The following is a 27,217-nucleotide window of genomic DNA, read 5'->3' on the forward strand; positions in this document are numbered from 1 at the left end:
CTTTGCTACTATATCATGTATAATTCTCAGTCATATTTTACATTGGATTAGTGCTAGAATACCGATAATGTCCGGACAGGATTGACGGGCAAACATGGTTTGGATCAAAACATGCATTCTTTCTGTTTGATTTTATTTTCGGGGAAGGGGAGGGGTGCTGTCGAGGGCCGTTAGTGTGGTCCATCAGTTTGGACCTCAAAGCCTTTACGAATGCGTGTTACTCGTTATTTCGATATAAATATCACTCAAGGAAGATGACTTAATCATTGCAACTGGGTTTTTATCGTCAATATCAAAAGAACTTCTGGAACAGTTTCCTTGTTCGTCACTGCCAGCCAAAGAGTCGTAAGTATGGTTGGCGTGGATCGGTTCGTTCTCCTCGGCTATCGATTCGAGAGATCGAAACCTGTTCGGCACCCCGACATCAGCTTGGCTAAGTTCTCCACAACTTTTCCAGCTTCGTAAGACATGTTCGTCAAAGCCATCTATGTCTTCATATTGTCCTTCGTAAGAGCTGTCTTCCAAAGAAGAAGTGGAACTCAGGTGGAATTTTGATAACACGACTTGTTCACGGTTCCTCTGATAGATTTCCTGTAGCTGTTCCAGGCTGTATTTTGACATAAATCTGGCCATGTGCGGGATTGCATCGGCAATGTCGTCTTCATCAAAGTCTTCGTCCATGTGCAGCAAAAAGCGGAACAGCGTTTTCTTCTTGTCACTTATTTTTTCGACCTCGAGCCAGTTGGCCTGTCGCTGTTCCTCGATGCTAATATTGTCCAACGTATACATGATACTCTCGGCGAAGTCTTCAACGTCTGCCACTGCCTTTTCAAAATTTGTCAATGTAGGTTTATACAACGGCTTGAATGGTGGACTCGCCAGCCTGCCAATCTGCTCTTTAAGGCAGTACATGATGTAATCAAGTACCTCGTAATCGTTCGTTTGGTTTCCAACGTTACTACTCACTTCAGCGAAGGCGTCGTTTACAATGGACAAAAAAACATTGACAAGGATCAGAAACATGAAGAGCATGAAAGAGATGAAAAAGATGGGTCCGATGAGTCGGTTTGAGTTCTGCAACCCTAGGAAATCGAACCCTCCCAGGGTCATGGACAGCATAGTCTCTGATGCTACAACGAACGTAGCGTAATCCTCATTTGTTGGACCAAACACAAGGAACGCCACCTGAACGTAAGCTACAAAGAAAAGGAAAAAAATAACAAAGAAGGATAGCAATGGTTTGCTGCTGACCTTGATCGTCTGAGCCAACGTGGATAGTCGCCGATTGAATCGGAGAAGTTTGAGAAACTTGAGAAAGAAACAGAAAACTGCCATGCCTAATGTTCCTAAGTAAGCTTCATCCAGGAATATAATGTAGTCAAAGCTGATGAAAGTATCAGGGTTTGCTCGCATTCGCTTCACGGCCAGTTTAGCAAACCCCAACTCTGCAAGGTACAGAAAAATGGCGGAGAATGAAGAGGCGATGACTATTATCTCAACATAGTTCCAAGGGTCTTTAAAGTAACTCTTTCCAAGTACAAACAGTTGCTTGGCTTCGTTGTAACTGTAAATGCATAGGGATACGAAGAAGATAAACTCGAAAACCATGATAACCATTTGTTCTGGACCAGTATAGCGGTAAAGCCGGATGCTACGGACTTTCGGGTAATGGTAATATCCCCCAGTGGGGAGAATTTCGGTTAGCATAGTTACTACACCGAAGAAATTAGTGTGCGCGTTGTAAACCGTGAATTCAGCGAAGACGGCGCGCGTGTACCGATCAATCCACTCATCAATGTGCAAATCTCGTATATTCTTCAGCGCGGTCAAGCGCGTGGGAGCGAGATTGTACACAAAACCTGTAAAAAATAGAAAAAAGCTTTAGTCGAATACAAGCATTCAAATTTCAACCAAAAGTCTCCTATGCTACTTCCCTTCTGACCTCTCATTCTGCGTCCTTGAAATACTGACTGTCGTTTGTATCAATGGGTAAAAATCTCTCCAAACACCAACCTACATACGTTTTGCTTTAGTTGTTACACTAGACCGTTCCCTAACTAATTCGATTTGTACTGAATTGCATTTATTCAGCTCAACGTACAGACTCATCACCCTTTTAATGTCAATCTAAAATCCCCAAACTCTCTCTTTCTATCAATCACCGCACCCTCCCCATCAGAAACTTTAACGTTTGAAAGATTTCGGCAAAGGGTCAAGGGATAATAATAAGTAGTTTATTGGGCTAATTTTGTGTGCGAATCGCATCAGTTAATTCCGTTCCTGATTCGGTCCGTGAGGTACTGCGGGTGTAAATGTATGACAGCTAATCACGGTTGAGACACTCACCACCTCCCCAGTAAGATGCAAAAATTCCCCAGAATGGTGTTCCATTCAGCGCCAGGGCGCTTTGCCAAATCCAGGGAGACTGATGATCATTCGAAAGTTTTTCCACGTCACTTTCCTTCATTGGTTCCCAGCCAGGATGAAAAGCGCCTTCTTCTTCGTCTTCCCATGAGTAGTAAGAAGTGCACGTTTTGATGATGTGGAGCAGATGTAAGGGGATAGTACAGGCATCTGAAAAAATAATCCCCGAAGGAGAATGGTTTTGGTTCAGCCCTAACTTTGGGAGATATCTGTTATTTGCGACGCATTGCTGAATTACAAAAGCAGCTACCATCTGTCAAGGTAGTTACTCTAGGTGTTTTGAGCCAATGATAGATGGAAATAGAGTCTTTTTTGAATGTTACACCATAAAATTTCCCAAACTGAATTACTTTCCTTAAAATTTCCTAAACTGAATTACTTTCCTTAAAGTTTCTTGGCGATTTGAAAAGAGTCCCTGAATAATCCCAACACTCTTTGAAATCATGCTTAGGTAGAAGGCCGCTGTGTCTGCCTTCTCTTAATTAGAGCGCGCTGCACTTAGTGTGAGTGGCCTCGCATGTAAATGACGAGAAAAATAGGAGAATACCGTGAACTCTATAAATATTACCTTTTTTCACCCTCAGCTGACGTAATCGTGCCACACCCACAATATAAAACATTCCTCGGTCAGCGGTGACAGTTTTGGGGAAACTCTTCAATGATTCAAAAGACTCGGCATAGTCAGTTGCGTAGGACCCACCGCCCTTTACTATTGTCTTGATTTTACGTCCTCCTCCGCGTCCAGTTTTGAATGTCATCCTTTCTTCAGACCACAATTGCTCTTCTTGTTTGATAATAAATGGACCATACCAGTACTGGGGGTGTAAGGAGGGAACGAAGGAATTCTCGATCCAGTTCCATAATTTCGATGCTTCACTGCTCTGTTAAAGACAAAAGCGTACACAAAAGAATGACCTCTAGGTAAAGAAACGCCCTTCCACATGAAATTACCCATTTGTGCGTAGACCTTTTTCAACGTAGATTTATTCCTTTGTGTTCATGTGATTATACGTACGCCTTAACGCCCGATTAGCAAAAGCAAAATTCATAATAATTTGAACTCTGAATAGAGGGCAATTAGCTAAAACGTAAAACAAATGGCCATGGAAAGGTCTGTTGAAGAGACAAACCAGCAAAAATGCGCAAAAAACCACAAGGGAATAAGTGCAGTAGAATCAATTATTTTAATACCACGTGCGAACAGTAAGGGCAATATTGCTTGCCACCTTAAGTTTCGTCACAGTTTCGCATGTTTACCTGATCAAACGGAAGCAGTGAGGTGTACTTGCTTTCGGGGAAGATATCGGTGAGTGCTTTGGTCACGGCATACGCTTGAGTATCTCGGCTTCCATACGCTACAACACTTAGGACAAGAATGAACGCAAAGTAGAGGAAAATTTCACGAAGGATAATTTTCATCTGCTTCTGCTTTGTGCGACGCTGTCTGGCGATATGTAGAAGTCCCTCGCCTGGTGGCTTGGGAATTTCAGTAGATTTTCGGAAGTCGAAGCCATTCTGCAGATTGCCATAGGAGTCATGTATCCATTCTTCGTCCCTCCCAAGTTCCCTTCTTTCCTTTCCGTCGTCTCGAATGGCCTTGTCTGGATCTTTGATGATGAGAGCGAAGAGCACTGCTACGATGATGACTTTGAGTGGCTGAGAAATAATTACGTCTTGCCAAAAAGATATCATCATACTTGACACCCATCTCTGTGACTTGGCCTCTCCAAATGTCAGAGAATAAAAGATTGTGAAGACGGCAGAGGTAATAGAAGCAACGAAAATCAAACCATAAGCAATGTAGATTGTACAATGAGGAAGAGTGAACACTTTCTTTCCTTTTTCCCCTTTCTCTTCCTTCTTTGTTTCGCTGTTTTCGGCATCTTCTTTCTTCTTCTCGACTAGGTCGTAACTTCTGCAGGTTTCACTATCGAAATCACTGTATTCACACGCATTGCTTTGGTGATTACTCGGTTTTGTACCTAGCATGGGCAAATCTTTCGGCCGAGCTTTTCTGAAAATGTTAACGATAAGTAAGTTCACAGGAAGAACTACCAGGCTTGACATGACCCCAATCCCGATTTGGTTTATTGAGAGTCGAATAGGTCCAATCTTGACTTCAACCTCAGCATTTGACTCTTCCTCTGCTCCGTCCTTGTAAAACATGGCGTTTGCTAGCATGCTGCAGGTGAGGATTGACAGACAGCAGGAGAGGCGCTGCACGCAGGTGAATGAGCTTCCAAGAGGACGATACAACACTGAGTACCACAAATGCCCATCACTGAGATTATTACGAACCTCGGAGCTAAAAAGAAAACCAAACCTCACCAGCTCTTCCTTTGAAGCTGGAAGAAGTGTTCGATCGATCTGACCATCGTCTTCTTCAACCGCAAGCCAGCGATCACAAACAAACCATACCACTTTGTCAGTCTGAAGATCGCGCACAAGCACCCGTGAGAGAAACCACGAAGGATCAGGGCCGGTGTTGTTATGCCATATTCGAATACCCAGTATCTCTCCAAGCGGTCGCGGGACTGTCAATAGAAAGTTATCAACGCTTCCCTGTTGAAATTTTCTTCGCGCTGGCTCCAGGTCGAGTAACCGACGGGTCTGTGTCTGCTCAAATGTGCCAGTCAGCACTATCGAAACATCTGCAGTGGTTCCCGCGCTACTGTCAAAACCAGTAAAGACTATAACCTCGTAACCATATAGATCCCTTGGATCATTAGTTGGAAGTGGAGTGACACCAACCTGTCACGATAGAGAAACTTGTTTATGAAAAGAATTATGCATGTTCGGTTATTTTTCTTGGGATGTCCCGATACACTGATGGCACAATAATTTAAAATTTCTTTCTCCTTCTCTTTCCATACCCCAACAACACCAGGTAATGTTCTTCAAGCACGAATTTCTCATTTTTTGTTTCACATGTTACAACCAACATATTCATATTTCATATGCCGAGAGCCGGTTAAGGTAAGGTTTGAAATATGGTGGTCAGGATGATTTGACTGTGGTCATCTGAGGTTATTTGAGGCGAACTTTAAATGATCCAACCTGCTAATACCAAATAAGCTGAATATAATGATGATAATAGGGCTTTTTCAGGGTCAAAAGTACCCCTTGATTTTATCGATTTTGCTTGAATTCGATCAGCTATTGGCCTAGAGAACTCCCCCCATCCTTTCAACAAGTCCGGATCAAAACCTACACCCCTTCACAATTTTACCGCCCGCGCTTTCCTGCCCTTCGGAAATTTTAATAATAACTCCTTTCTTCTTATTGCTCGTTGTGATATCTTAACGCTTTTATCATACGCAAAGTGGATATGTGGTTTTTATCATGAGTATTAGTATATCCTCACCAACAACAGGTCTGCCTTGTCCTTTTGTCGGGCCCATACCACCAGCAGAAAATACAGGAGAAAGATGCAGCAAACGATGATAGTGACGGTAGGATTTTTGAGAAGCTCTTTCAGGTTCACCTTTCTCCAGTCAATCTTGTTCGGGGGAACAAAGAAACTGCTCGCAAACGACGACATATGGGTGCACAGACATTGTGTGTGTGTTGAATTGGACAACGGTCCAACCTGATAGGAAATAACAAAAAGCTGGAACAAACTAACTACAACGACTACCCTGCAATTCCAAATATACAACTTTCACGTAAAAGCTGAAATTTTCAACACGTTATGCTCAGTGTAGTTGCAGGTGTAATCAGTCAACTGAAATGTCAGGGCATTCCTCATGAGGCAAGGCACTATTTCGAGTCCTTACGAGAGTATTCCTCTCTCAATTTACAGAATAATTCGAGCAAATTGAAAGAGATAGAAGCCAAATAAATAATGAATTGATTTCTGTTTCCTTCCACTCCTACTTATGTATGCAGAAGTATCTTACCACACAACCGTCTCCAACCCAAGTTTGATTCAGTTCGTTCCAGTACAAGCACTCGGATGTGTATGAAGAAAACAAATATTCCACCGTCCTATCTTCCTCAGCGACTCTAGCACCGTTGACAGTTCCGTTGTACTCGACGATCACAAAATATTCCCCTGCTGCTGTCCCGTTGAATTCTGTGTTGCTAAAGAACAGTAGCTTTGGATCCCAGGCCCCTTCATTACTTGCGTTGACACTAGAGTTGAGTTGAGGAACAACCCGTATTTTATCCTTCTCATGGCCGTCCATTGTTGGTTCCTCTCCTTTTCGCAGATAAACGACCAGAGAAGGTTGCTCCGTAAACTCCCCAAGAAGGTCCACCTCAATGGTAATAGAGCTTCGGTTGTTCTTTACTTCAAACCTATGCCTGAGGATTTTGGTGTATTCCACCTTCCCTTGAGAAGTTTTAAGGGACTCGCTCCCTTTTCTTATCCACAAGTCCACTGGTTGCGTAAGGTTTTCGATTTTCAGTTCCTCTTGAGTGCTGTAGTTGCGTATTTCTATTGAAAGCACGTGACTGTTGACAAGACTAGCACTTGGGGACCAAACAAAAGGTACGAAAGGTGTTGAGGTGACCTGTCATGAAACATGCGGCACAAAAAAAGGATTTGTGAGAACCACACAAAGTATTAGAACAAAGCAATTGAAATAAACATTCTTAATTGAAATAAGCTAAGAAATAATCCATAAAGATACTATACCACAGAGAAACAAAATTTGACTGTCATAACAACATATATTTCTACGGTTTCCTTTTATAAATTCCCCGTAGGGTCTTCTGAATCAATAAAACTTCATTTTAAGTTTCGAGTGAGAAGATATATCTCGCACCCAATTTACACTCCAATAACAATATGAATTAAGCCTTTATTATTTTTTTGTGTTCTACATATTGTTAGAATGGGCAATTTCGAAAGCTTCGTGTGAACTTATAGTTTAAGAAAAATGGCTACTTTAATGAAATAAAGAAAGATTTTTTTTCGTATTGTAAAGTCGAAAAAACATCCTTCAATCTAGTGGATTCTCTGAGTAAAGATAAAACCAGAAACTAAAAACGAAGTTAAAGTGATTTGATTAAGAGTTACACTTACCAATGCGTCGAGAACGATAAGAGCGGTCTCGTTTCCGTCCTTCAGTATGCCCAGCTCTCCAAAGTCGTCAGGCAAATCAACACCTCCTACTCCACAGTGAAGAGTACGTCCCGAGAATCCCGCAGGAAAGTCGCGGTTAAGGGTGAAATACAGCGAAGGAGAGCGCACTTGTATGGGTTCCTCTTTTGGTAGTGTGTGACCAAGATACGAGTCAGATAGGAGTCTGACGTATTCTATGACCTTTTCCATCAGAATTTTACCCTTTAAAGATTTATAATTAGACATTAAAGGAAATTGCTATTAAGTTCAAGAATGCTGTAATAAAAGAGTTGCTCGAGTATTGATAGAAGAGAAGTGTAACTTTTGTTTAGTTAACGTTTAGCTTAACCGCAAAGGAAACTTTCCAATTTATGGAAACTTGACTTTTCTTTATTCAAAGACTGTCATGGACTGTTGAGAAGCTTTATTGGGATTCGATTTGCATAAAATGAGATCGGAATGGACACAGAGGAATATTACGCGTAACTAGCTGTAGAATTTGGTAGCTTTATAGCTCTAAGTAAGGAGCGATCTCTCTTTTGGTTATTATCGGGCTGCAGTATGCATCAGGTAATTTTCCTTGTGAAGTGTGGCAGGACTAGTGTGAATATATCGAACATTTTTACCCTCTTCCTTCGTTTTCAAAACATTTCCCCACATAGGCGGGCGACAAAAACGAAAATTGTCCCTTTCAAAGTATAGTAAACGGATTATTTAGAAGAATGGAATTCAGTTCCACTCATTTTTTTTTTATCTGATAACTCTCATTCCCTTACGTCAAGTCCAACTACTTACCAATACATCAAAATTTTCCTGTGTCATTGACGCGTTTGTCCTATTTCCAGCAAAGTATTCTCCATCCATCAAATGAGATACGACCCCCAACATGTTACCTAACGCCTCGGACACAGTGTTTAGCGTTGCCCAGAGTTCAGTAGAATCTGTTATTGCGGACTGTTGTATGATTAAGCTCACCATATTGCTGAGTGTCTTGTTCAGGTTCAACTGTTATAAAAACGAACAAAATGCCAAGTAAGCCGGCAAGTGAAAAGTTCAAATCGACTGCACAGAGCGAATCGATGGAGTGTGGAAAACCAAAATCAAAATACTGATAACAGCCAATCAGAACAATAGAAAAAAATCACAGGGAGCCGATGAAAACTCCAGGTAAAAACAAGCAAACAGCTCCAAGCGCGGGAAAACGCGAGTGACGAGGTTGCGAGTTTCACTCTTGAATTTAATAGGTTTGGAAAGCTGAGCGGGTTTTGTGGACCAACTACAGAGCGAAATAAGGCAAAACCAAAACACACATCAGGAAATTGCTCAGGTAATTCAATTATTATACGAGTGTGGAACAAGGAAATAATCTTGAGCTTCCAGTGAGGATTCTGGTAAACCTCTGCTTTCATATATCGTGAGAAGTGCGGAAAGGACTGAAACAATTTTGAGCGGTGAAAGAATCATTTGCCATGGAACAAATTGTCTCGGCATATGTGACAAGCATCTTGCAAAATGCTTCCATTAGTAAAGTCGAAAGAGTCCAGGGTAAAGATACAGTAACAAAGACGGTAAATTTAGAGCTCGTTTATTATTATAATACCTGAGCCTCAACCTCACACTCATCAGGTATAGTTGCAAGCTTGGAGACGGCATTGGCAGTCTCTCGGACTGTCTTTATGTCATCCATAGTAATTTCTGATAAAACCCGACTCATTCGTGTGCGGATCTGGAAAAGTGATTCAGAAAGGATTAGGAAGTATAAATTGGTCTTCTGCGCATCGCTGCGCAGAGGTAGTCTTGTAGTTAAATTTTATCAAGTTATTTTTGAAAAAAATAGGATTTGTTTTCGACTGGATAGCAAAATTATTTGTCCCGCCAAAGCTCAGACTTTAACATTTGCAAGTGATAGCAACTTCCACTAAGCTTTTCGATGAAAACGAATAACAACCTTTTATTTTAAATACCGTCACAAGTATCACAGCGCTCAAACGTCAGGCATGCGTCAGGGGATCAAATCTGGCCGGCTGCGTATCAAGTTTCCGCGCAAAGTTCCGCTGTCTCGCAAAATTAACGCAAGAATATTGAAAGTTGCGTAGAAATCAGTGAAAGGAAATAAAAGTAGGGAAAAAGAAAATTCGAGACTTTTCAAAAGCTTATTTAAGTACGCGTATCCTGTTGATTTGCCTTTTTTTTGGAGCTTCATCGAAAAATGTACACGCTTTTAGAACACTGTGATTTACTGGCTTATGTAATTGTTTCTAACTTGTGTCGGACAGCTTGGTTTTGACAAACTCACCAAGTCATTACCACGTTTACACATGCGCAGACGTTTGACCACTGTGTTACTAGTAAAGAGAAGGATATGAGCTCCAGTGGAAAAAACAATTGCGAGCGTAATGAGGAGTCTGTCATAATCAATGTGGCCTTAGACAAGTCGACACCTTCAGAGTAGAAATAATTTTAAATCCTTTGTGTTGTGATATTTTAGACTTAGAGGACTCCTCCCAAAATTAGAAGCTCCTGATTTTCTATGTGGGCATCCCCGCATACGGTCCGCCATGTGCTTTTTATTAGACTGAAAAAAGACCAAGTTGTTTTGATTGAGTTTATTCCTCGCATACACCTCTATCGTCTTGTTTGAACACATCATATAGTACATTACGACACTTCGGTTTCACTGTCGATCATGCGTGGCTGCTTATACTCACGTTTCGTGATGCTTCTTTAAATCCTGTGAGGTTGGCTGCGCGTTCTGACATGGCATTTAACTGCGATGCCACCTCCACAATATATTGATTAGTAAACTGTGAATAACTTTCCATCTCAAGAGTTCGCAATGTACTGTTAATGGTCATCTCTTCCAACAGTTTTTCGATAAGAACAGAGTCGTCTTCTTCACTTGGAAAACTCTAGGGTTTAAAAAGGGTAACTTGCAAGATCAGATAAGTAAACATAACTGGCTGTCTTCTTTAAACGAAAATATATAAAACCGATAAACTATCTTATGCTCCGAAAAGTAGCTTACAATAGACCAACTTGCCGCATTTCAGAATGATTTGTCATCGACCCTGGAAATGTCGACAAAAACGAGCAACAATTTCTTTAGTTTTCAGTACCAGATTCGTGTTCAAAACATCAATCATTTGGAGGCCATGCCGGTGTGCCCTTCTCTGACAGTCATACATTCCCAACTCCATGCCGTGTTTCTGCGCTTTTTTTAAAGTTTTGTGCTTTTTTTAAAAATGATCTATATCACTGAAAATTTTGCCCAAGTTTTGTTGGGTTTGCTCCCTTGATGTGCTAGAGATTAGACCATGATGGCCGTAGACTTGGTTAGGCAAACTGACTTCAGTTCACTTTTTGTAAGCAGACACCTACAGCTACCTCTTGAGGCCGGTGCTTAGATCATATGGAGATTCCGAGACTGGAAGTGATGCACCTTGCGACCAGATACAACTCACATCCACACTTCTCCTCGACCAGTTATCTAAGCAATTATTATGGAAAAACCGAGGAAGCTAAGTAACCTTACTCGAATCTCGCATTTACAAGTTGATCTCACTACAACACAAAATCATTCGAATCCAATGCAGGTTCAACATAAGGGGAGAAGGGAAAGCTTATTCCATTTACTATTACCACAATTAAAATTTCCCTCCAGTCTATTGGATAGAGGTAACTGTTTACAAGGAACGGGGAACTTTGGAAAGGTGTAATTGGAATCGACTACTTTCCATGTACAAGAGCATCACAATGACCAACGTAACTAGAAGTTTTTTGAGTGCACGAACAATATCTTCCCTTCATGCAAGTCCATGAAACCAGCAGAAACAGGTTACTATCAGAACCCAGTGAGTTTTACCTGATACTCAAACTTGGCCTCTGATTTACTCCCAAGCTCGTCTGAGATGATAGCCTTTAGATACAGCGTGTAGTTATACTCCCTCAATCCAAGTGGCAACCGAATGTTCCCAATAGTTCCGTCCCTTGTGTATTGAAACAAATATTCTGCACCATCTGGCGAGGTTTTGTAGAAGTAGTCATACATTAACTTAGTCGAGCCCGAGGAGCTAGTCCAGCCGTTACAACTCAGAGTGATAAGTACTTCATGACCACTGCCATCTCCTTTAATCGCGTGACACTCCCCACCGGTGGGAGGGGAGGCTGTAACAAAGACATACTCAGCAAAACCAGTGGCACCTTCACTTAATCGGCCTGGAACAAAAGTTAAAAAGGAACAATAAAAACTTTAGGGCGAAAGTATCTTGATAAGTGAAATGCTTTCGTATTTTTTAAGGAAAAGGATTATTTTTCAGATGATCTTTGAGTAAGTCACTTTTTCTGAAGTTGCTACCTACATTTCCTCTTCTTTTCTTTCTGTTTGCTCCACCAAAATCATAATTCTATTGAATAAATGTTAGCTGGTATCTAAGCAACTGCACACTTACCCCTCCCCTAACCCAACCGCAGTCAATTGATAACAATTTAAGGTTAATGTTGGGTTAAGGGTTAATAGTTGTTCAGATATTAACACTGATCCATTCTATCATTGTACTTTATACACGAGGGACTTAATTCAAACCTATACGCATTTGTTAAAGGCCACAATTATACCTTCTTTGAGGCTTTAGATTACACAGAAACGAGGTTGATAAAGAAGCAGCTTTATCAGAATTACCTTCGACTCTGGCAGTATATGAAACTCCACTTTCCAGACTGTTCGCCCTTAAGATAAGGAACTCAGAAGCGATGCCTGCTCTCGTCATAGCCAAGAGATTTGCTACTCTAGTCCAGTCTGTTACTGCATGGTCAGCCATTTCTATCGCACTGTGTGCATTTCCATCCCCGTAACCTTCACCAGTGACCCACAAACTCCATGAAATCGTTAAGCTGTTGATATCCTGTTGGTTACAGCCTTTGCATACTCCCTCCAAAGACAGTTTGGCAGAAGGATTCTCTTTTCCTGGAAATTCATCGTAAGGTTTCCTTTCAAAAAGTACAAAGAAGATTTTGTTAGCTTACTGTAAGATGAGCCTATGTTGGAAATAAACGAGTAATTTGAACTACCCACCTTATGCTCATCGTAGGCGGGTCTTCATATGTCAGGGAGACACGAACAAAAAACATGGCCATTCGGGAGTCTTTTGTTACGAAGAATTTAAATACATACGTCGTGTTTACCCATAGTACATTCGGTTGGATCTCTAGAATGTCTGTGCTAACTGGCAGAAGTCTGGTTCCATTTCTAAAGCATCCACTCGAATCAGTGCCATTACTATTTGTGAAATTTTTACTCGGAACAGAGGGAAATTCGTAATTTTCAGCTGTCGTCTTGCAGTACCAAAAGTACTCAAGACCACGTTTGTCTTCTGATCCATAATCAGGATCATGTGAATGTGAAGCATCAAGGACTATTTTTTTGTACACCGACTGACTCCAGGCATTTCCACTTATGATTTTTGCGAGTAACGGCGACGGCATTATCTCGATGTACGCGTTCTTGTGTCTGTGAACAAGAGGCAGCCCAACCATACTCACATTGAGTCGGACCATGAAAGTTCCGTACGGCAATGATCGCTGCGGTACAATTAACACGGATTGATTCTTGTCAAAACTATCTGTCCGAAGAGTGGTGCCATTGTCAGCTCCAGACGAAATCCGTGTGAGTTCCCAATGAAATGATGTCTCTCTTGATGCCAAACAGTTAATAGTGCAGCGGGATTTGATTGTTACGTAATCTGCTCTGAAATACTTTCGGCGAGTGCCAAATGATCGTCCAGCATCGGGTATTCGTACAACGGGGAAGTCACAAGGAAGGTGCAAGATAACCACCCAGCCGTGAATAATAACTCTAGACACGGAATTGAGAGCTGTTAGATTCACAGCGTAATTTATTTTCTGCCAGTACTCAAAAGTGATATTAAAGTTAAGGGATGGTAGAACTCTAACATCGCTTGTTTTCTTCAGCTCGTCATCACAACTCACATCACTGAATCCTTTGTAAAGAATTCTTGTGCTGTTACCCAAGTCTACCAGGAAACAGGAATCAGTACCTCGCTGTCCGATCGTAATAAACAACGTGGTGTTGAACTCATGCACTGTTGGGCTGTCGTTTTCAAACGAAACATTAAATATACTCTTCATTATTCTTATCGTGCGACTGACACTTGCATCACTAATAGAGTTCTTTGCCTCTACAGTGACTGAAAATCCCTCTGGGCTGAGGTAACGGTGCAATACATTTATTTTCTTCGTTTCAACCGAAGTTCCATCTCCAAAATCCCATCGGTAAGTTACTGCTGTTCCGTCTGAAATGTTGGCAACAAGCAGAACGTCGTATTCCATTGGAAAGTCCGCCTTGTTTGGTCCTCTTCCCGGGGCACCATATCCGGCGTCTCCATCAGTGTGGTAAGCCAAAATCTGCAGGTCTTTAATACTCCGCTGAACGTCCACCACATGCGTTAGATTGACGGAGCTAACGTCATTTCTCATGGTCATATTTACTCGTATCATCCCAGGGGTTATGTAGTTGTTGGTAATGTTGATGCTTTGCGCCTCTCCAAGAGGTATGTTCATCCTGTTCGTACTGTCACCAAAGTCCATGTCTATCGTAGCATTTGTAGGTGGGTGAGTGTCCGGTTTTACAGACACCGTGAACGTTACAGTGCCCGGTGGAATTTCCTGTGGACTGTCTGATGTGATTTCAATGTCTTTTACAATATACTGCACGTAAAGATATTTGGTAACTGTCACTTTACTGACGGGGTTTGAGGCTGTGACGTTTAGAAGGTAAGCTCCATGGTCTGTATATAAATGTTCCAAAAAGTCACCGAGTAACCTTAAAGAGTCTCCGGTAAACAGTGATACGGATCTCCGTCCATCTTCAAAGTCCCAGTCCAAAGTTATGTTAGTCCCGGCATCTATCGATATCCCACATTTAATGGTTTTGTTTACAGGAATGAAAGTATCGTTATTAAGCAGACGAAGGTTGGCGATCACTTTATCGACCTTTATCTCACGGGTGTAAATCTGTTGTGGTGTTACCAGATTAGCGACTTTCACCGTCAAAAGGTAAATTCCAACTACTGGAAATTTCTGTGGGCTTATAGAAAACGTTGGTGACTTATGATCTGTAAAGTTGGTCAGTCGTAACGTGAGGTTATCAGCATAAACATGTTTCAAACTGATCTCAAAATTCATTCCCGTTCCAGTTGCGACTTGCACGTCCAAGTTTAAAGCTTCATCAACGGATTGTGCCTCTGGGCACGTTACAACAAAGCCTGTGATTGGTTCCTGTACAATAGCATTTCCTATCACAGTTGTGTTATACAAACGGTTGCTACAATTAGTCCTGATGGTAAAATTTCCAACGTCCGAGTAGTTATTTACAACTGGTAGTGTCAGATTCCAGTAATGGCTTTTACCTTTTTGGCTATTGGCGCCAAAGTCCCAGTCGCACCAAAAATCGTTTCCGCCCGTCACATCCAACATGCAGAAAGTTGGCGTGGACAGGTTGGCAAGAGGGCATGTTATGTTAAAGCCTGTCAAAGGATACACAGGCTTATGGACAAATATGTTTGGTAAGCAGGTTCTCTTATTGACAGAGTTAATGAATGTCAGGTTTGCAGTGTAACTACCATATGTGGAGTAATTGTGTGACACTACCAAGGAGTACATTGGCCGACAAGTGTCACTGCAAATGAGTGTCTGAGTTGGTACACCAGTGGTTGTTGAACTATCTGCGAAATCCACCAGCGCCATAGAGTTACTTCCTTGAGGAAACGTGGCATTAATTTGAATAGTTTCATTCACTTCGATATCACGAGCAGCGTGGATAACTCTACAAGTAACATTCACTATGGGAGCAATCACGACTGCTACACCAGTGACAGTTTCAGTCGACACAAAATTGTAAGCCGTTACATTCACAGTAAAGTTTCCCTCTCTTGAGTATTTGTGTAGGTACGAGCCGACTAAAATTCCTAGCTCTCTAAACGAACCTTCAATGTAATTTCCGTCACCAAATGAAACCAGGTAACTAATATTTGTTCCTCTCTCTACGACCCAACTGATTTCCGTTTCATTGCCAAGTGAAGTTAAAGTGATGTTAAAGAGGTAAACCTCTTCTACGGGAATCATAATTTCGACTTGACACTTGCGCATCGCTGATGAAAGAAGATTGGAAGCTGTCAAAAGTAAGGTGGTCTGACTCTCCCTGTCTATTCTTAATGGAAGAGATTTTGAGACGTTCGTCCAAGAATAAAAGAACTCTTTCTCTTCTTTTTTGTACAGAACGTTTGACGAATTTTCCTCCATAATTTGAATGCCAAACGTGACGTTGTGTCCGGGATGCGGAGGTACAACGATATTAAAGGTTTTATTCTTTGGAACGAAATCAGGTACCTCCCAAGTAATATTTTTCATGCTAACACAGGCCGTGATGTTAAGTTCAATGCTCCTCCATGCGACAGATCCTTGTTGTTTCCAATGACCTACTGGATAGTTTCCTAAAGAAACCACCATTTCTGATGGGGGAAGATAAACGACCACAAGATGGAACGTGTGATGTATCTCAGTAAAGGCTGCGTTATTTCTCCCTAACACTACCTCTCCAACTGAAAAGTGATGTTGGTAAAAAATAAAAGCATTTCCTGCTGATTCCGTCGAGATTATCCCTGCAGCGATGTTTTGAATTGCGCCAATAGACACAATATCTGCTGTACGCACCATGAAACCCGGTTGGTTGACAATCGTAATGTGAAACCCTTCAGGTAAGTAAAGCGTCGAAGTATAAATTACTTCGTAATATGTACTTAAGGTTGAATTCGAGGTTTGGTTTGCTGGGCAGGTAAGCAGACCCATGTGACAATCGATACTTTGACCACAGAAAACGTTGGCTGCTGATGAACATTGGTAGCCAAGGTTACTAAGAGAGCACTCAGGAAGTTTGGTTGTACAGCTCCCATTTTGAAAACAATATTTGTTCTCCGCGGGTAGAATGCAAAGAGGACGGAGAACCTGCCAATCAAAATGGAGAATAATTGCCCACAAACGATGCAATTAATAAGAATAAGGTCTATTGCGCTTAAAATTGACGAGTGAAAAAAAACAATTCCTGAATGTAAAAATAAATTTCCTCGCCAGGATTTTCTTGAAGACATCATAATATTGAAAGCTGTATGGGTAATGAATATGATGTGCCAATAACTTCTATACATAGTGAAAAATCTCGTTTTTTCGGGCAGATACAAAATTTCTGCATTGTTACAATTGTTCCAACTAAAAAACCGTAAAAAAGCACGTGACATGAAAACATCATTTAGCAAAGGGGCGAAGAACGACAGTGTTATAATCCGAGAAAGAGAAATACAATTTTTTTGACAGCCCTTTTGATTTTATTGTCTCCCTTGTTTTCAGCTGGAACCCCTAAAGCTGACGGAAATGATCAAATTTGGAATCTTGTTGGTGGTTAGCTTGTTGAAGTTTTCTTTGAACTCATTAGTTAAAGCTTATTTCCACATACGTGCATTCGATGTGGTGCCTACCTGCAACTCGATGTGTCCAGCACGAGTGGTATTGGATTTCACTGCCACCAGTCTTCCAGTTTTACCAAAGTAATAATTTGGTAAAATGATGGTTTTGTTGGCATCAGATAAATTGAATTTGGGTTCACTTGATGGGAGTCGTGTTTTATATCCGACCATTTGTGGAGTCGAGTCTGAAGAACGAAAAAAAAAAATCTTACTCGTTGTTGAAGCTTTCTTGGTTCACCTGTAAGGAAATTTAATGCAAGAAGATAAAAAATAAAAGAACTTTGAATGTATAGTCCTCCATGGGTAATTTTTTTGGTTAAATTTGTGTCAAATCCTTGAACTGAATAAACTTCAGCATTTTATTCAAGCTAATATAGCCCCTTGAAGTCCTATAAACTCTTGCATCGTAACATTAAAACAAATACATCTCATGTTGCCGTGGTTCTGTTCAGTAATAAATCAAAGGTGACGTCGAAATAAGGTAAGGGGGAAAAAAAGGGACACGAGGCTCGGCCGAGTGTGTCGCTAGTGTTGTTACCACATTTGCAAGTCTTCTGTTATCTGTAACTGAAAGACGCACAGAAACACGAATTATATTTGTTTCATATGCTAAGAAAGCAAAATTTTGTTAGTTGTGACCTCAGCTGTGCGTCTGTCCTCCTTTAGATTATGAGAAAGAACCAATCAAAATGTGTTTATGAATTAACCCTTTCAACCCTAAGAGTGACTAGCGCCAAATGTCTCCCTACAATATCAGCCTTAAATCACACGTTAAAGTCATGAGAATAAAGGAAATGATCACCAACGAAAGAAGCTTTTGATTATTAAACAAATTCTCCTTGGCAGCACCTTGGGAAATGTATAAAGAACAGTAGGGAGAATATATATGCTGATTTTAGGGCGTTAAGGGTTAAGTCATCGTATAATACTGAATAAACGCGCGGCCAAGTGAAATCTATTTACTAAATAGATGTACCTTCCATTGAACCATTGACGACCTCACCGAGCGGAGTTGTAAATTGCATGTCCATATTTGATCCAGTTCCAACTTTCAGACTGCACTCAAAACTCGACCACGCCTCCACTACGCTTGGACACTGTACCTTTACTCCAGTGACCGGAAGGGATACATTAATGGTTTTCATGTCGTAGATTTTTTGACACTGCCCGTAATAACCAATCGTTGTTTCTGCATAAACCTAAAGGATAAATTTCTATTAAATTTTGGCATCAACGTAGTCCCTTAGTGGAGTAGTTCCATAAATGATCTAAATTAAAAGCCAAAACATGTAATTTTCGAGCGTTACGTCAAAAAAGTTTTCCTTTTAATTACATAACAAGTAGTTTCTGCTAAAACAATTCAGTAATTTAATAGCACCAATATCAAGATGTTTCGGTCGTATACTGTTGGGATCAAACAGTTTAAGGTTGGGTTTTCTTAGCTTTTCCTTTTCTCATTAAGTAGTAAAGAATCAGATTGACTTAGTTGATCAGCACCGAGCACCGGTGGCGACCGCTGTCATTTTCGTTCGCTTTTTTAAGACGCGTCTGATACCGCCCGTGACACTCGCCATCTACATAAACAAAATAATGAGTTATTCGTGTTCTTTCGATACGCTGGAAACGGGAGGAGAAGTCATAAAGCTCGAAAATTGGCGAAAAAGCTATAAGAATCGCCTCATAGGTCGGAAAATGGGCGCCATAAGTTGTCTCCCTAGACCTTGAGATCGAAAAAAAAATGGTGACGACTATTCCCAGGAGTCAACGCGTTTAAAACCGAAAACTTTTGTTGATTTGTTCTCCTGAGGGACTTCGATCATCTCTCCCTAAATCAATTGCGGTTGAAATAGATTATCTTAACAGAACACGTCTTGTGTTCCACTTTCTATGAACCCCGCCCTAATACAAAAGAGTACCTCGTGTAATCCCAGAGTGGTGTATACATATTCGATACTTGAATTCTTGGTATATATCACTGTTCCATCGCCAAAGTTTAGCATCACTAGAGAACCATAATTTGGTGTCACCGTAATCTTCACTCTCTCAAAAGCCTCAGAGGCGCTTGTAACAGACAAAGCTAAAGGGAAATCATATTGTCCAGGGGCGTAGTAAACGCTGAAGTATAAGTTGCTCCCACATTTGAGTGCTTTGTCTCCTTCACATGGGTAATAACATGCAGCATCGTCTGTCACCTTATCGACATCAGGCGAATCGTTAGAGCAGTGACACTGAGTTCCCTGTGTGATACCTGCGTATCGTTTACCTGCCTTACCACACGCAGTGACACAACGCTCTGGAGTCAGTTTGGATACGACGGTGTCGTTTGATAAGACCATGTCACTTGGCGAGGAAAAGCAACCCAAGTAATTTACGGCTGTATCAGTGAATGTGGAGAAGAAAAGAATGAAAGTTAAGTGGTGCAGACAACTTTTCCAAAGATTTACTAATGTTAAATTCTTTGGCAAGGGGATGTCATAATCCTGTCAAAATATCCTTATCTGGCAGATGTTTAATTGACCTGTAAACAAAAAAGAGGTCGCCTTCTTGGGGAAGTAAAAGTTAAGTGAATAAAATAAGGCGCTAAACATCAGGCAAGAATTTCAGTCATTCAGTCCTTGTAGGGGACAATAAGCACAACTAATGAGAGCTGGCCTAACAAATAACCCTTAAATCTTACCATTCTTACTGGCTACTACGTCAATCCTCATGGCGATGGCATTATGCCAAGAGAAAGGATGGAAACGTAGCACTCGGGCCGTTAGGTCAGGACACAGGAAGTTGGACACTATAGTTTCCCCATCGTGATTTCCGACAAAATACTGCGAAGGACAAATGATGTTAATAATGAAAAATTGCAGCGGAGGGAAGCTTTCTGGAGACTGCACTACTGAAGACTCAAATAGTACAAATCGGTGCCAAAATTAGTTGACACATAACATCCATGTAACCGCTTTAAAGGATATATTTAGGAATTAGTTTTAAATTAAAGTGTAGTTTGCTACAATACCTCCCTCCCACTATTTAGTGTTGTGAAATCACAGACGGAAAACAAAGTCCAATATTTTTCTGGTGGAAAGGGTGGATGGAAGTAAAGGCATCAGAGGTAAAATTGATATGCTATTCCAGAATATTGGGATTTCAATAGCAATGTGTCGACAAGTTTGTCGCTGATAACAGGTACTGAGCTGAAGTTTTCATCTTCTGTACCTGTCGTGATTAAGAGAACGCACTGATCGTGGTGGCAAGGATGGCGGTTATGAGAGTGACGGCAGCGATGATGGTGATCATGATGATGAAGATGATGATAATGGCCATGGTGAGGGGCAGAAATATAACGACAAAGGATAGGATTCGATGATGATGATGACAAAGCTGATGGAGATAATGAGGATAATAAGGATGGTGCGAACATAATGATAAGTTACAGAATAAAGTAGCCTTACCTTAATGCTGCCATTGGCTATGTAGTTCGACCAAATGCTGCCACAGAGACTGTAAGAGAGTGTGTACAATGTCACCCACTCGCCACAGTTACACTCCCACTCGTTCCTTCCTTGAGTCATGATAGCACTGATGTTCCTGACTTGAAGAAGATCGACTTGAAGATATTGAGACTTTGACTGAACATTTGGGATCCATGATCCTGAATTGACAACCAAAACGTTGTTGTTGTTGTTGTTGTTGTGATATTGTTGTATGGGGACTAAAATGGTGCATTTTACTTGTGTGAAAAACCTACAATATCTAAAATGTACACCAATACAGATTTAAAACGAATATGTTCGCTTCTGAAACGCAGTTCAATCCAAATTGATAACAATACTACAGTTAAACCATTAACATAAGGTCATCTTAGTGGTAACATCTTCCTTATGTTTTTCTTTTAGAGTTTTCGTTTGGAAGAAAGGGAAAGAAGGGGGCTTAACAGAAACAAAAAGTCCTTGACAAATGGCTTATTATTAAAAGAGACTTAATAAAGAACGGGGAATTGGATCTCATTGGAGCCCTCACCGTAGTTTTTATTATTATTATTGTTATAATTATTTTTATTTATTTTTTTATTTATTATTTTTTTTATCAATTAATCCCCTACCCGAGAACAAGCCTGGTTGGCTGACACGAGCCCTTCCTTGGTGAGGACCTGATTGTTGGTTGAGGCTGGATGAAGCAATGAACTGGTCATCAGGGACAATTCCTGTAATGACACCATACGACTCAGGATCTGTGTCTATAGGAAATAAAGAAACAAACAGGTCGCTGTATTAGCATGTTTTGTAAGTAAGACCTGCACATCATCTGATTCCAATCATGAGTGCGATATTAGCTTGCATCCCATCGTGCTGCACTATAACCCTTGCTCAAACCTTACACCTAAAGCATTAAACCTGAAGTTGATTATAACAGACGAAAAAAAGGGCTTAAGAGCCGTGCATGATTTGCGACGAACGTTTTTACCATCATTTGCAGATCTAAAATCTCACCTGAGACAAGATTAGTGCATTTTCCGATCCTTTGAATCTGCGACGAACTGAGAAACCTTTCGTATACAACAACGTGGCTCATATAAAGGGAAGATTTCGTTAGTCCTCGACCAATGGTTAAAGGATTGTCACCACTACTAGATGTCAAAGAAGAATCTACACCACCCTGTTTCACATGTACAAAGTTCACAATAGCTATGAAGCCATTGCTCTTTGCCCACGTGAAAGCCACGTGATGCCACTGATGGAGTGTGACGTCAAAAGTGGCCGACCACGTGTTTCCAGAGATGAAAAAGGCACCCGTTATGTTATTCGACTGTACTGTTATGGAAATGTCTGTAAAGTCTTTAGCGGAGTATAACAGCCACTGAGAGTCAGCAATATTCTCAGTTAGTTGGAACCAAAATGCTACAGTGAGACCGTCATAGCACTGTTGAATATCACCAAGGCACGTTGATGAAAGGTTCTGTATCAAGGCAATGGGTCTAGGAAAACAACAGGAAAATCTCGGTCAATAAACTCAGTTGCTGATAATTCATTACCCTTTCTTTTAGAATAATCTGGGGCGATTTCTTTTTTTTACATCCATTTTGAAATCACTGGTGGTCCCTGTAATCTGACTGGCTCTAATTGATGCGATTTATTCACAAATCGCACAATTTTTTGCTTTAAATCCCATCTTTTTCCCAGCCAATGAGGAGGCTACACTAAAAACAAAACAACCAATCACATTTTAAGGCTTGTTTGAGTAACCAATCAAATTGCAGGAAAATGAAAGATAAAGAGTATCATATGGCAAATTTTGTAACTTTTCTTCCAAAACTCTTATTCCCCCCCCTCCCCAAAAAAATGGATGAATTTAATTTCAAACTGGCCCAGAACTGCATCAATAAAATATTTGAACTGACCAAGTCCTGTATTTGGGCGATTTCAAAATGGATGTAATAAAGTGGTAATTGAACCTCGTGTCGTGCAATTTTGGTCTGAAATCATACTTGTGATTTCAAATCATGCGTATGTAACCATCCAACACTTCGTTTTTTCCCATACAGTACGATCCTTGAAGAGGTACACACTTACCCAGATTTAAATAGATCTAATGCAGCTGAACTCACAGAGTGCCATCTTGGACCGCTGACCCAAACATCGCTTTTTATCAGAGTTGTTTTTACTTTACCATCACTTCTACCTTGTACGTCGTGTAAGACTTCGCCGATTGCTTTGTCTAATGGCCAGTAGTAACTAGCATCATTATGACACTTGTCTAAAGTGATGACAACGAAAATAAAGTAAAAGTTTCAATACCTATCTGTGGCCAGTTTGGAGTGAGTTAGTGAGCTGCTTATGAGTTTATAAATCTCTCTCTTTGCGTATAACTACGACTTTAAATCTCACCAATTTGCCGCAGAATCCAGTCAGCAGTTAGCTTTCTCTTAACCTTCTAACACCGGTGGTTAGTTTTAGTGTTATTGTATTATTCATTTATGTTTAGTTGGGTTGCAAGTGATCTGTCTTGTTTAGAGTGTGTCTTTCTCACTCTCCCGGGAAGAAGGTGAAAAGGGGAAGTCCCTAGCAACGACAAAAGTTATTGAGTCGAAGATGTGCAATGATTTATCTCTGTCCATTTTCTAGGATACAGTTACTATATAGACGTGAGGTTTACCTCTTCTATTACACAGCAGAATGGTCTTTCTATTCAGTGGCTTTTCAAACTTGATGAAATGAATGATTTGGTGATTGACCATGTCGTCGAATTTCAAAATTACATCATTTCCTGAGCCAAGAATGACACTCGTGCAGCGGTAATTTACCCAGAGTGTGCGCCAGCCTACACCCATGACATCGCTAAAGTTCCTCTGCTGTAATAATGTCTCTGCATCAGAAACTACACGAAATAATTTAACATAGATAGTACTAATCTTGAAAATGTATCCATCGTCTGAGTGGGATTTGGTGGTGAAGCGAACATTTACAGGTTCTGGTATGGCCATTTGGATGCTGAACATAACAGTGTCGTCAACAAGGGCGATGGGACCGCTGTCATTAGAAGGGAGAAAGTTGATGAGGTCACATTGTCTATCTGCAAGGTGAGATTACAGAGAATTCTTAAGCCAGATAAATGTGCAACATCCTCGATCACAGATCTTGTGCTGATTGAGCTACTAAGACAAAGAGGAAAGGGGTAAGGCAGCGGATTATTGATGGACTTCCTACCCGACTCATTCCTCCGTTTTAATGTGCCCTACATCTAAGTATGTATTGGCATCATATTTCGCACCAAACCCAAATGCAAACACTACCAAAGAAATTCTAGCTGCAGTGTTCACAGCCATTATTTGATGGAGACTTGCATCGATTGCACCGCGGCTAAGTTTGCCTAAAAAGCCTATTTACCTCTAATGCAGTGATCGTGGTACACCTCTATTTCTCTGAATCCACCAGCTGTAGTAGAGAATATCTGAACCCATTTTACAACACGCGGTGTAAAGGTAATCTCTTCCTTAACTGCGTTGGGTGTTAAGGTTATCTGCATGAGATTTAAGAAGTTGTTGTGAACACTGTAGAAAAGTTTCTTGCACTATGGAGCTACTGTTTGGATTAATTGAGTTGACATACACGTGTCTAGGGAGTCAGTCAAGCATTCCTCCCGCCGGTGATAATGATGTTTTCAAATTTATTCAACATGGTGTTGTTATGCACAATCCGGTTCTTTCGTAGTTAGCAGTGGAATCTTGTTACAAGCAAATGCAATGACAGTTTAAACGTTGAGTCACTACCGCACTCCTGTCGTTAGCAGACGGTATCCCCAGCTTTAGAGTGCTTCTTTTGTTCTATAGCGATTTAATTTTTGGCAAGAATGCCATTGATTGGAGGTGGGAGACAGGAGTACGACAACGGTCTGTACTCCAGTGAAATCTATGAGAATAACTACAAAATTATTGCGTCGCGATTAAGAGAAAAAAACACTTTTTCATCTCAAAGAAGGCATTATGATTCATCCTCGTAAAACAGAAAAAAAACTTACTGATTCTAATGAGGAATCTGAGAAGTTCAAACATATATCATTGATCTGTGGATTCGGGCTGCCCAGTTGTATCACCAACTTGTTAACGAGAAAATCACGAGCAAATGTGATCTTAATGAATCGCTCGGTACTTCCAGTATCAGTTCTTCCATCAATAACTCCGCCACATTCTGGGTTAGACCTTGGCGTACAAGTTGCACCATTCCTCTCTGCGGCAACGTTCAAATGGGTACACTGAAGCCAACCTGGAAAAATGGAGTAAACTTTCAAGGCCGACTATTTGAACAAAGTTTTGTCGTTGTACTGAGCCATATTTATCTCAACGTTAATTTTTGTGAACAGTGTCAGGACGGCTTACTGCTAATACTAAAAGGAAAGTCTTACTTCAAAAAATCAATCATCTAGAAATCTGATCCATGGTCCATCGACTACTGACCTACCACCGCGGTATTTTTACACGACCGACTCTCTGCCTTCGGCCTGAGCTACCCCTGGGTTTTTTCCAACGACAGCCATTCCCATTGTCCCCTTGGAAATTACGAGAATTTAGAAGTTGAGGCATGGCCCTAGGTTTACGAAGAATAAATAATTTTACAGATTCAATTTCGACAGTCATTAAACTTCATGATCTTTGGAAACTGATCTTTCTTCACGTTTCTACTATATTACTGAACGCTTTATCATAGAGATCTAAATTTACTTAATTTTAAAAGCCATATAAAAAGCTATAGTTGGTTAACCGACAACTAGCGTCAGAGCTTGTGAATCTTCGTGAAAGAATGTCAGAGAAGAAAATGAGTACATGAAACCCTTAAGTTAATCACTGAGAGGTCCGTATTAAGAATTATAGGGAAAAGTCTTGCAGTTAAGATAAACGGTACATACAACCTGATTGACTCGTTTAGTAAGCAAATTTTTAACTATTAAAAGTAACAATGCTACAGAAGTTTCCTTGTTGTTGAGGTCCACCTCCCCTCCAACCTTTTCAAAATTCTAGGATATTTCACGACGGAAGACTCCGAAGATGTTCCGAAATTACCAGAATTTTCCGCCCCTATAGATGCTAGAGCCTCAGAGGGTCATTAACGTAACTTCTTAGAGTTAAAAAAACAAAACAAAACAAAGTGAAGACATTTAAAAAACGAGATGCCCAGAGTAATTCAAACGTTACGTTCATATTTTAAAAAAGGATGGAATGAGCAGTCCTGATTTATTAGTAAGGGGAAATGAATCTTTTTGGTTTGTGTAAGATCGATGTTTTGAATGGATCCACTTTCGCGAGAATTAGCCCTAGGAGGGTCAGCGGGTATTAAAAAATTCTCATGCAACGAGAAACTTGTCAATACTTCGGTCTTAAACACTTTAAAAGGTGACAGGATAACTCCAGAGGCTGTAACCATTCTGAGAGGCACCGAATTTGGTCATTTTAACATCAAAGTCCAAAACAGTCTTTGCAGCCTCTGCCATTTCGAACTGTTACTTTATCTCTGTGTAACAACCAGCGGAGTGTCTTTTTCTTTAGTCGCTCTAAGTGGCTTCTTTGTTTTCTTTGTCCTAGGTCACTCCTGAACCTAACAGATTCTTATACCGAGGATGATCCGTTTATGCTATACACAGTCAAATCTGACGTAACTTCGCACCATGATCAAAAAATTTAATCAGAGATCGATTAATAAAAATGGGCTGGAAGCTTTCTCTTCAACTAACTTTAGTAGCAATATGTCTTTTTCAGTTATTTTTCCCTTTCTTTCGGTTTGGCTATGTTCGTTTACTTTGTTTTGTTTTATTTCATTTTTTGTTTTGCTTTTGTCGTAACCAGGTTTTTATAGTTTTCAACTGGACCGAAGCCTTATATTCCGACCGGTAAAAGCGAGGAGTAGCAGTAAGAATTCATGTCATGATCTAATTCTTAAGGTATTTGAGCTCCACGGTTCATTGTTGAGCTAAAAGATTTGTGTTGTTCGATGGCCGAAATCAAACAAGAAATACATTGGATTGTAAACACAACTGGATGGTTTAATCCGCTATCAAGAAATCACACTACCCGAAGACTTACATGGAATTGAGGCGTGGTACCACAGGATACCCACCAATACAAGATTAAAGTTCTAGAGCAGCTGTGGGCGTTAAAATGAATAAGAATTGCTTGAAGAGAGGCGTTGTTTCAAATACAGTCAGCTCCAGTTGGTATTTACAAACGTTTACATCACTTGATGACTAAATTCTTTTAATTGTTCTCGTAGATTCTCGATCACCGCTCAAGGAAAAATGGCGAGAATGTGCAAGGAAAGTTGCGTCTTCTTAAAAGGAACGTTTTTACTGTATTGGGATAAATTTTCTCTGCAGTCGAATTAGGCCTAAGGTCAAGACTTTGCTCAAGTAGTAGAAGAAAAACCAAATTGGGGCGAACACGATGGTATATGAAGAGTATGGATTTAAAAAAATGAGCTTTGACAAAATAGAACGTCATGGTCGAGCTAAGTATTCAATTTGGATGTGAGTGTTAGGGGGAAAAAATAACTCTTGACTCTTTGGTAACAATCCATATACAATACAATGCTTATAGTTCCTGTATGGACTACAACACATATTACTTACTGTGGTTCTCTGGATTTAAGAAACACTTTTTTTTAATTATTATTTTTTTGAACATGATTAACATCTGCCATTTTCACACCTGTTTTAA

At 40.5% G+C, this 27,217-nt stretch overlaps 1 protein-coding gene across 1 annotated transcript; it reads right to left on the reverse strand.

Annotated features, from left to right (window-relative positions):
• Nucleotides 1–83: 83 nt before the first annotated feature.
• On the reverse strand, nt 84–25,998 carry LOC131793145 (polycystin-1-like). Its single transcript, XM_059110545.2, has 25 exons — nt 25,929–25,998; nt 24,532–24,776; nt 23,901–24,033; nt 23,170–23,586; nt 22,587–22,770; nt 21,507–21,991; nt 21,119–21,253; nt 20,469–20,668; nt 19,703–19,844; nt 18,942–19,399; nt 18,002–18,224; nt 17,038–17,210; nt 12,564–16,510; nt 12,171–12,478; nt 11,355–11,707; nt 10,201–10,401; nt 9,093–9,218; nt 8,288–8,497; nt 7,454–7,714; nt 6,324–6,938; nt 5,789–6,013; nt 3,682–5,175; nt 2,993–3,305; nt 2,347–2,574; nt 84–1,859 (listed from the first exon to the last, which is right to left on the reverse strand). The coding sequence occupies exons 1-25, from the start codon at nt 25,996–25,998 to the stop codon at nt 205–207; spliced, it is 12,801 nt and encodes a 4,266-aa protein (XP_058966528.2). The 3' UTR covers nt 84–204.
• Nucleotides 25,999–27,217: the final 1,219 nt, after the last annotated feature.

This window comes from Pocillopora verrucosa, chromosome 8, assembly GCF_036669915.1.
Source record: "Pocillopora verrucosa isolate sample1 chromosome 8, ASM3666991v2, whole genome shotgun sequence".
NCBI lineage: Eukaryota > Metazoa > Cnidaria > Anthozoa > Scleractinia > Pocilloporidae > Pocillopora > Pocillopora verrucosa.

Coding starts and splice junctions, on each gene's coding strand:
- LOC131793145 (XM_059110545.2), bottom strand. CDS start 25,998: ATGGCAGAGGCTGCAAAGACTGTTTTGGACTTTGATGTTAAAATGACC. Junction 24,777..25,928: donor ATTCGGTGCCTCTCAGAATG/GTTACAGCCTCT, acceptor CCATTTTTCCAG/GTTGGCTTCAGTGTACCCAT. Junction 24,034..24,531: donor CAGATTCCTCATTAGAATCA/GTAAGTTTTTTT, acceptor AATCTCATGCAG/ATAACCTTAACACCCAACGC.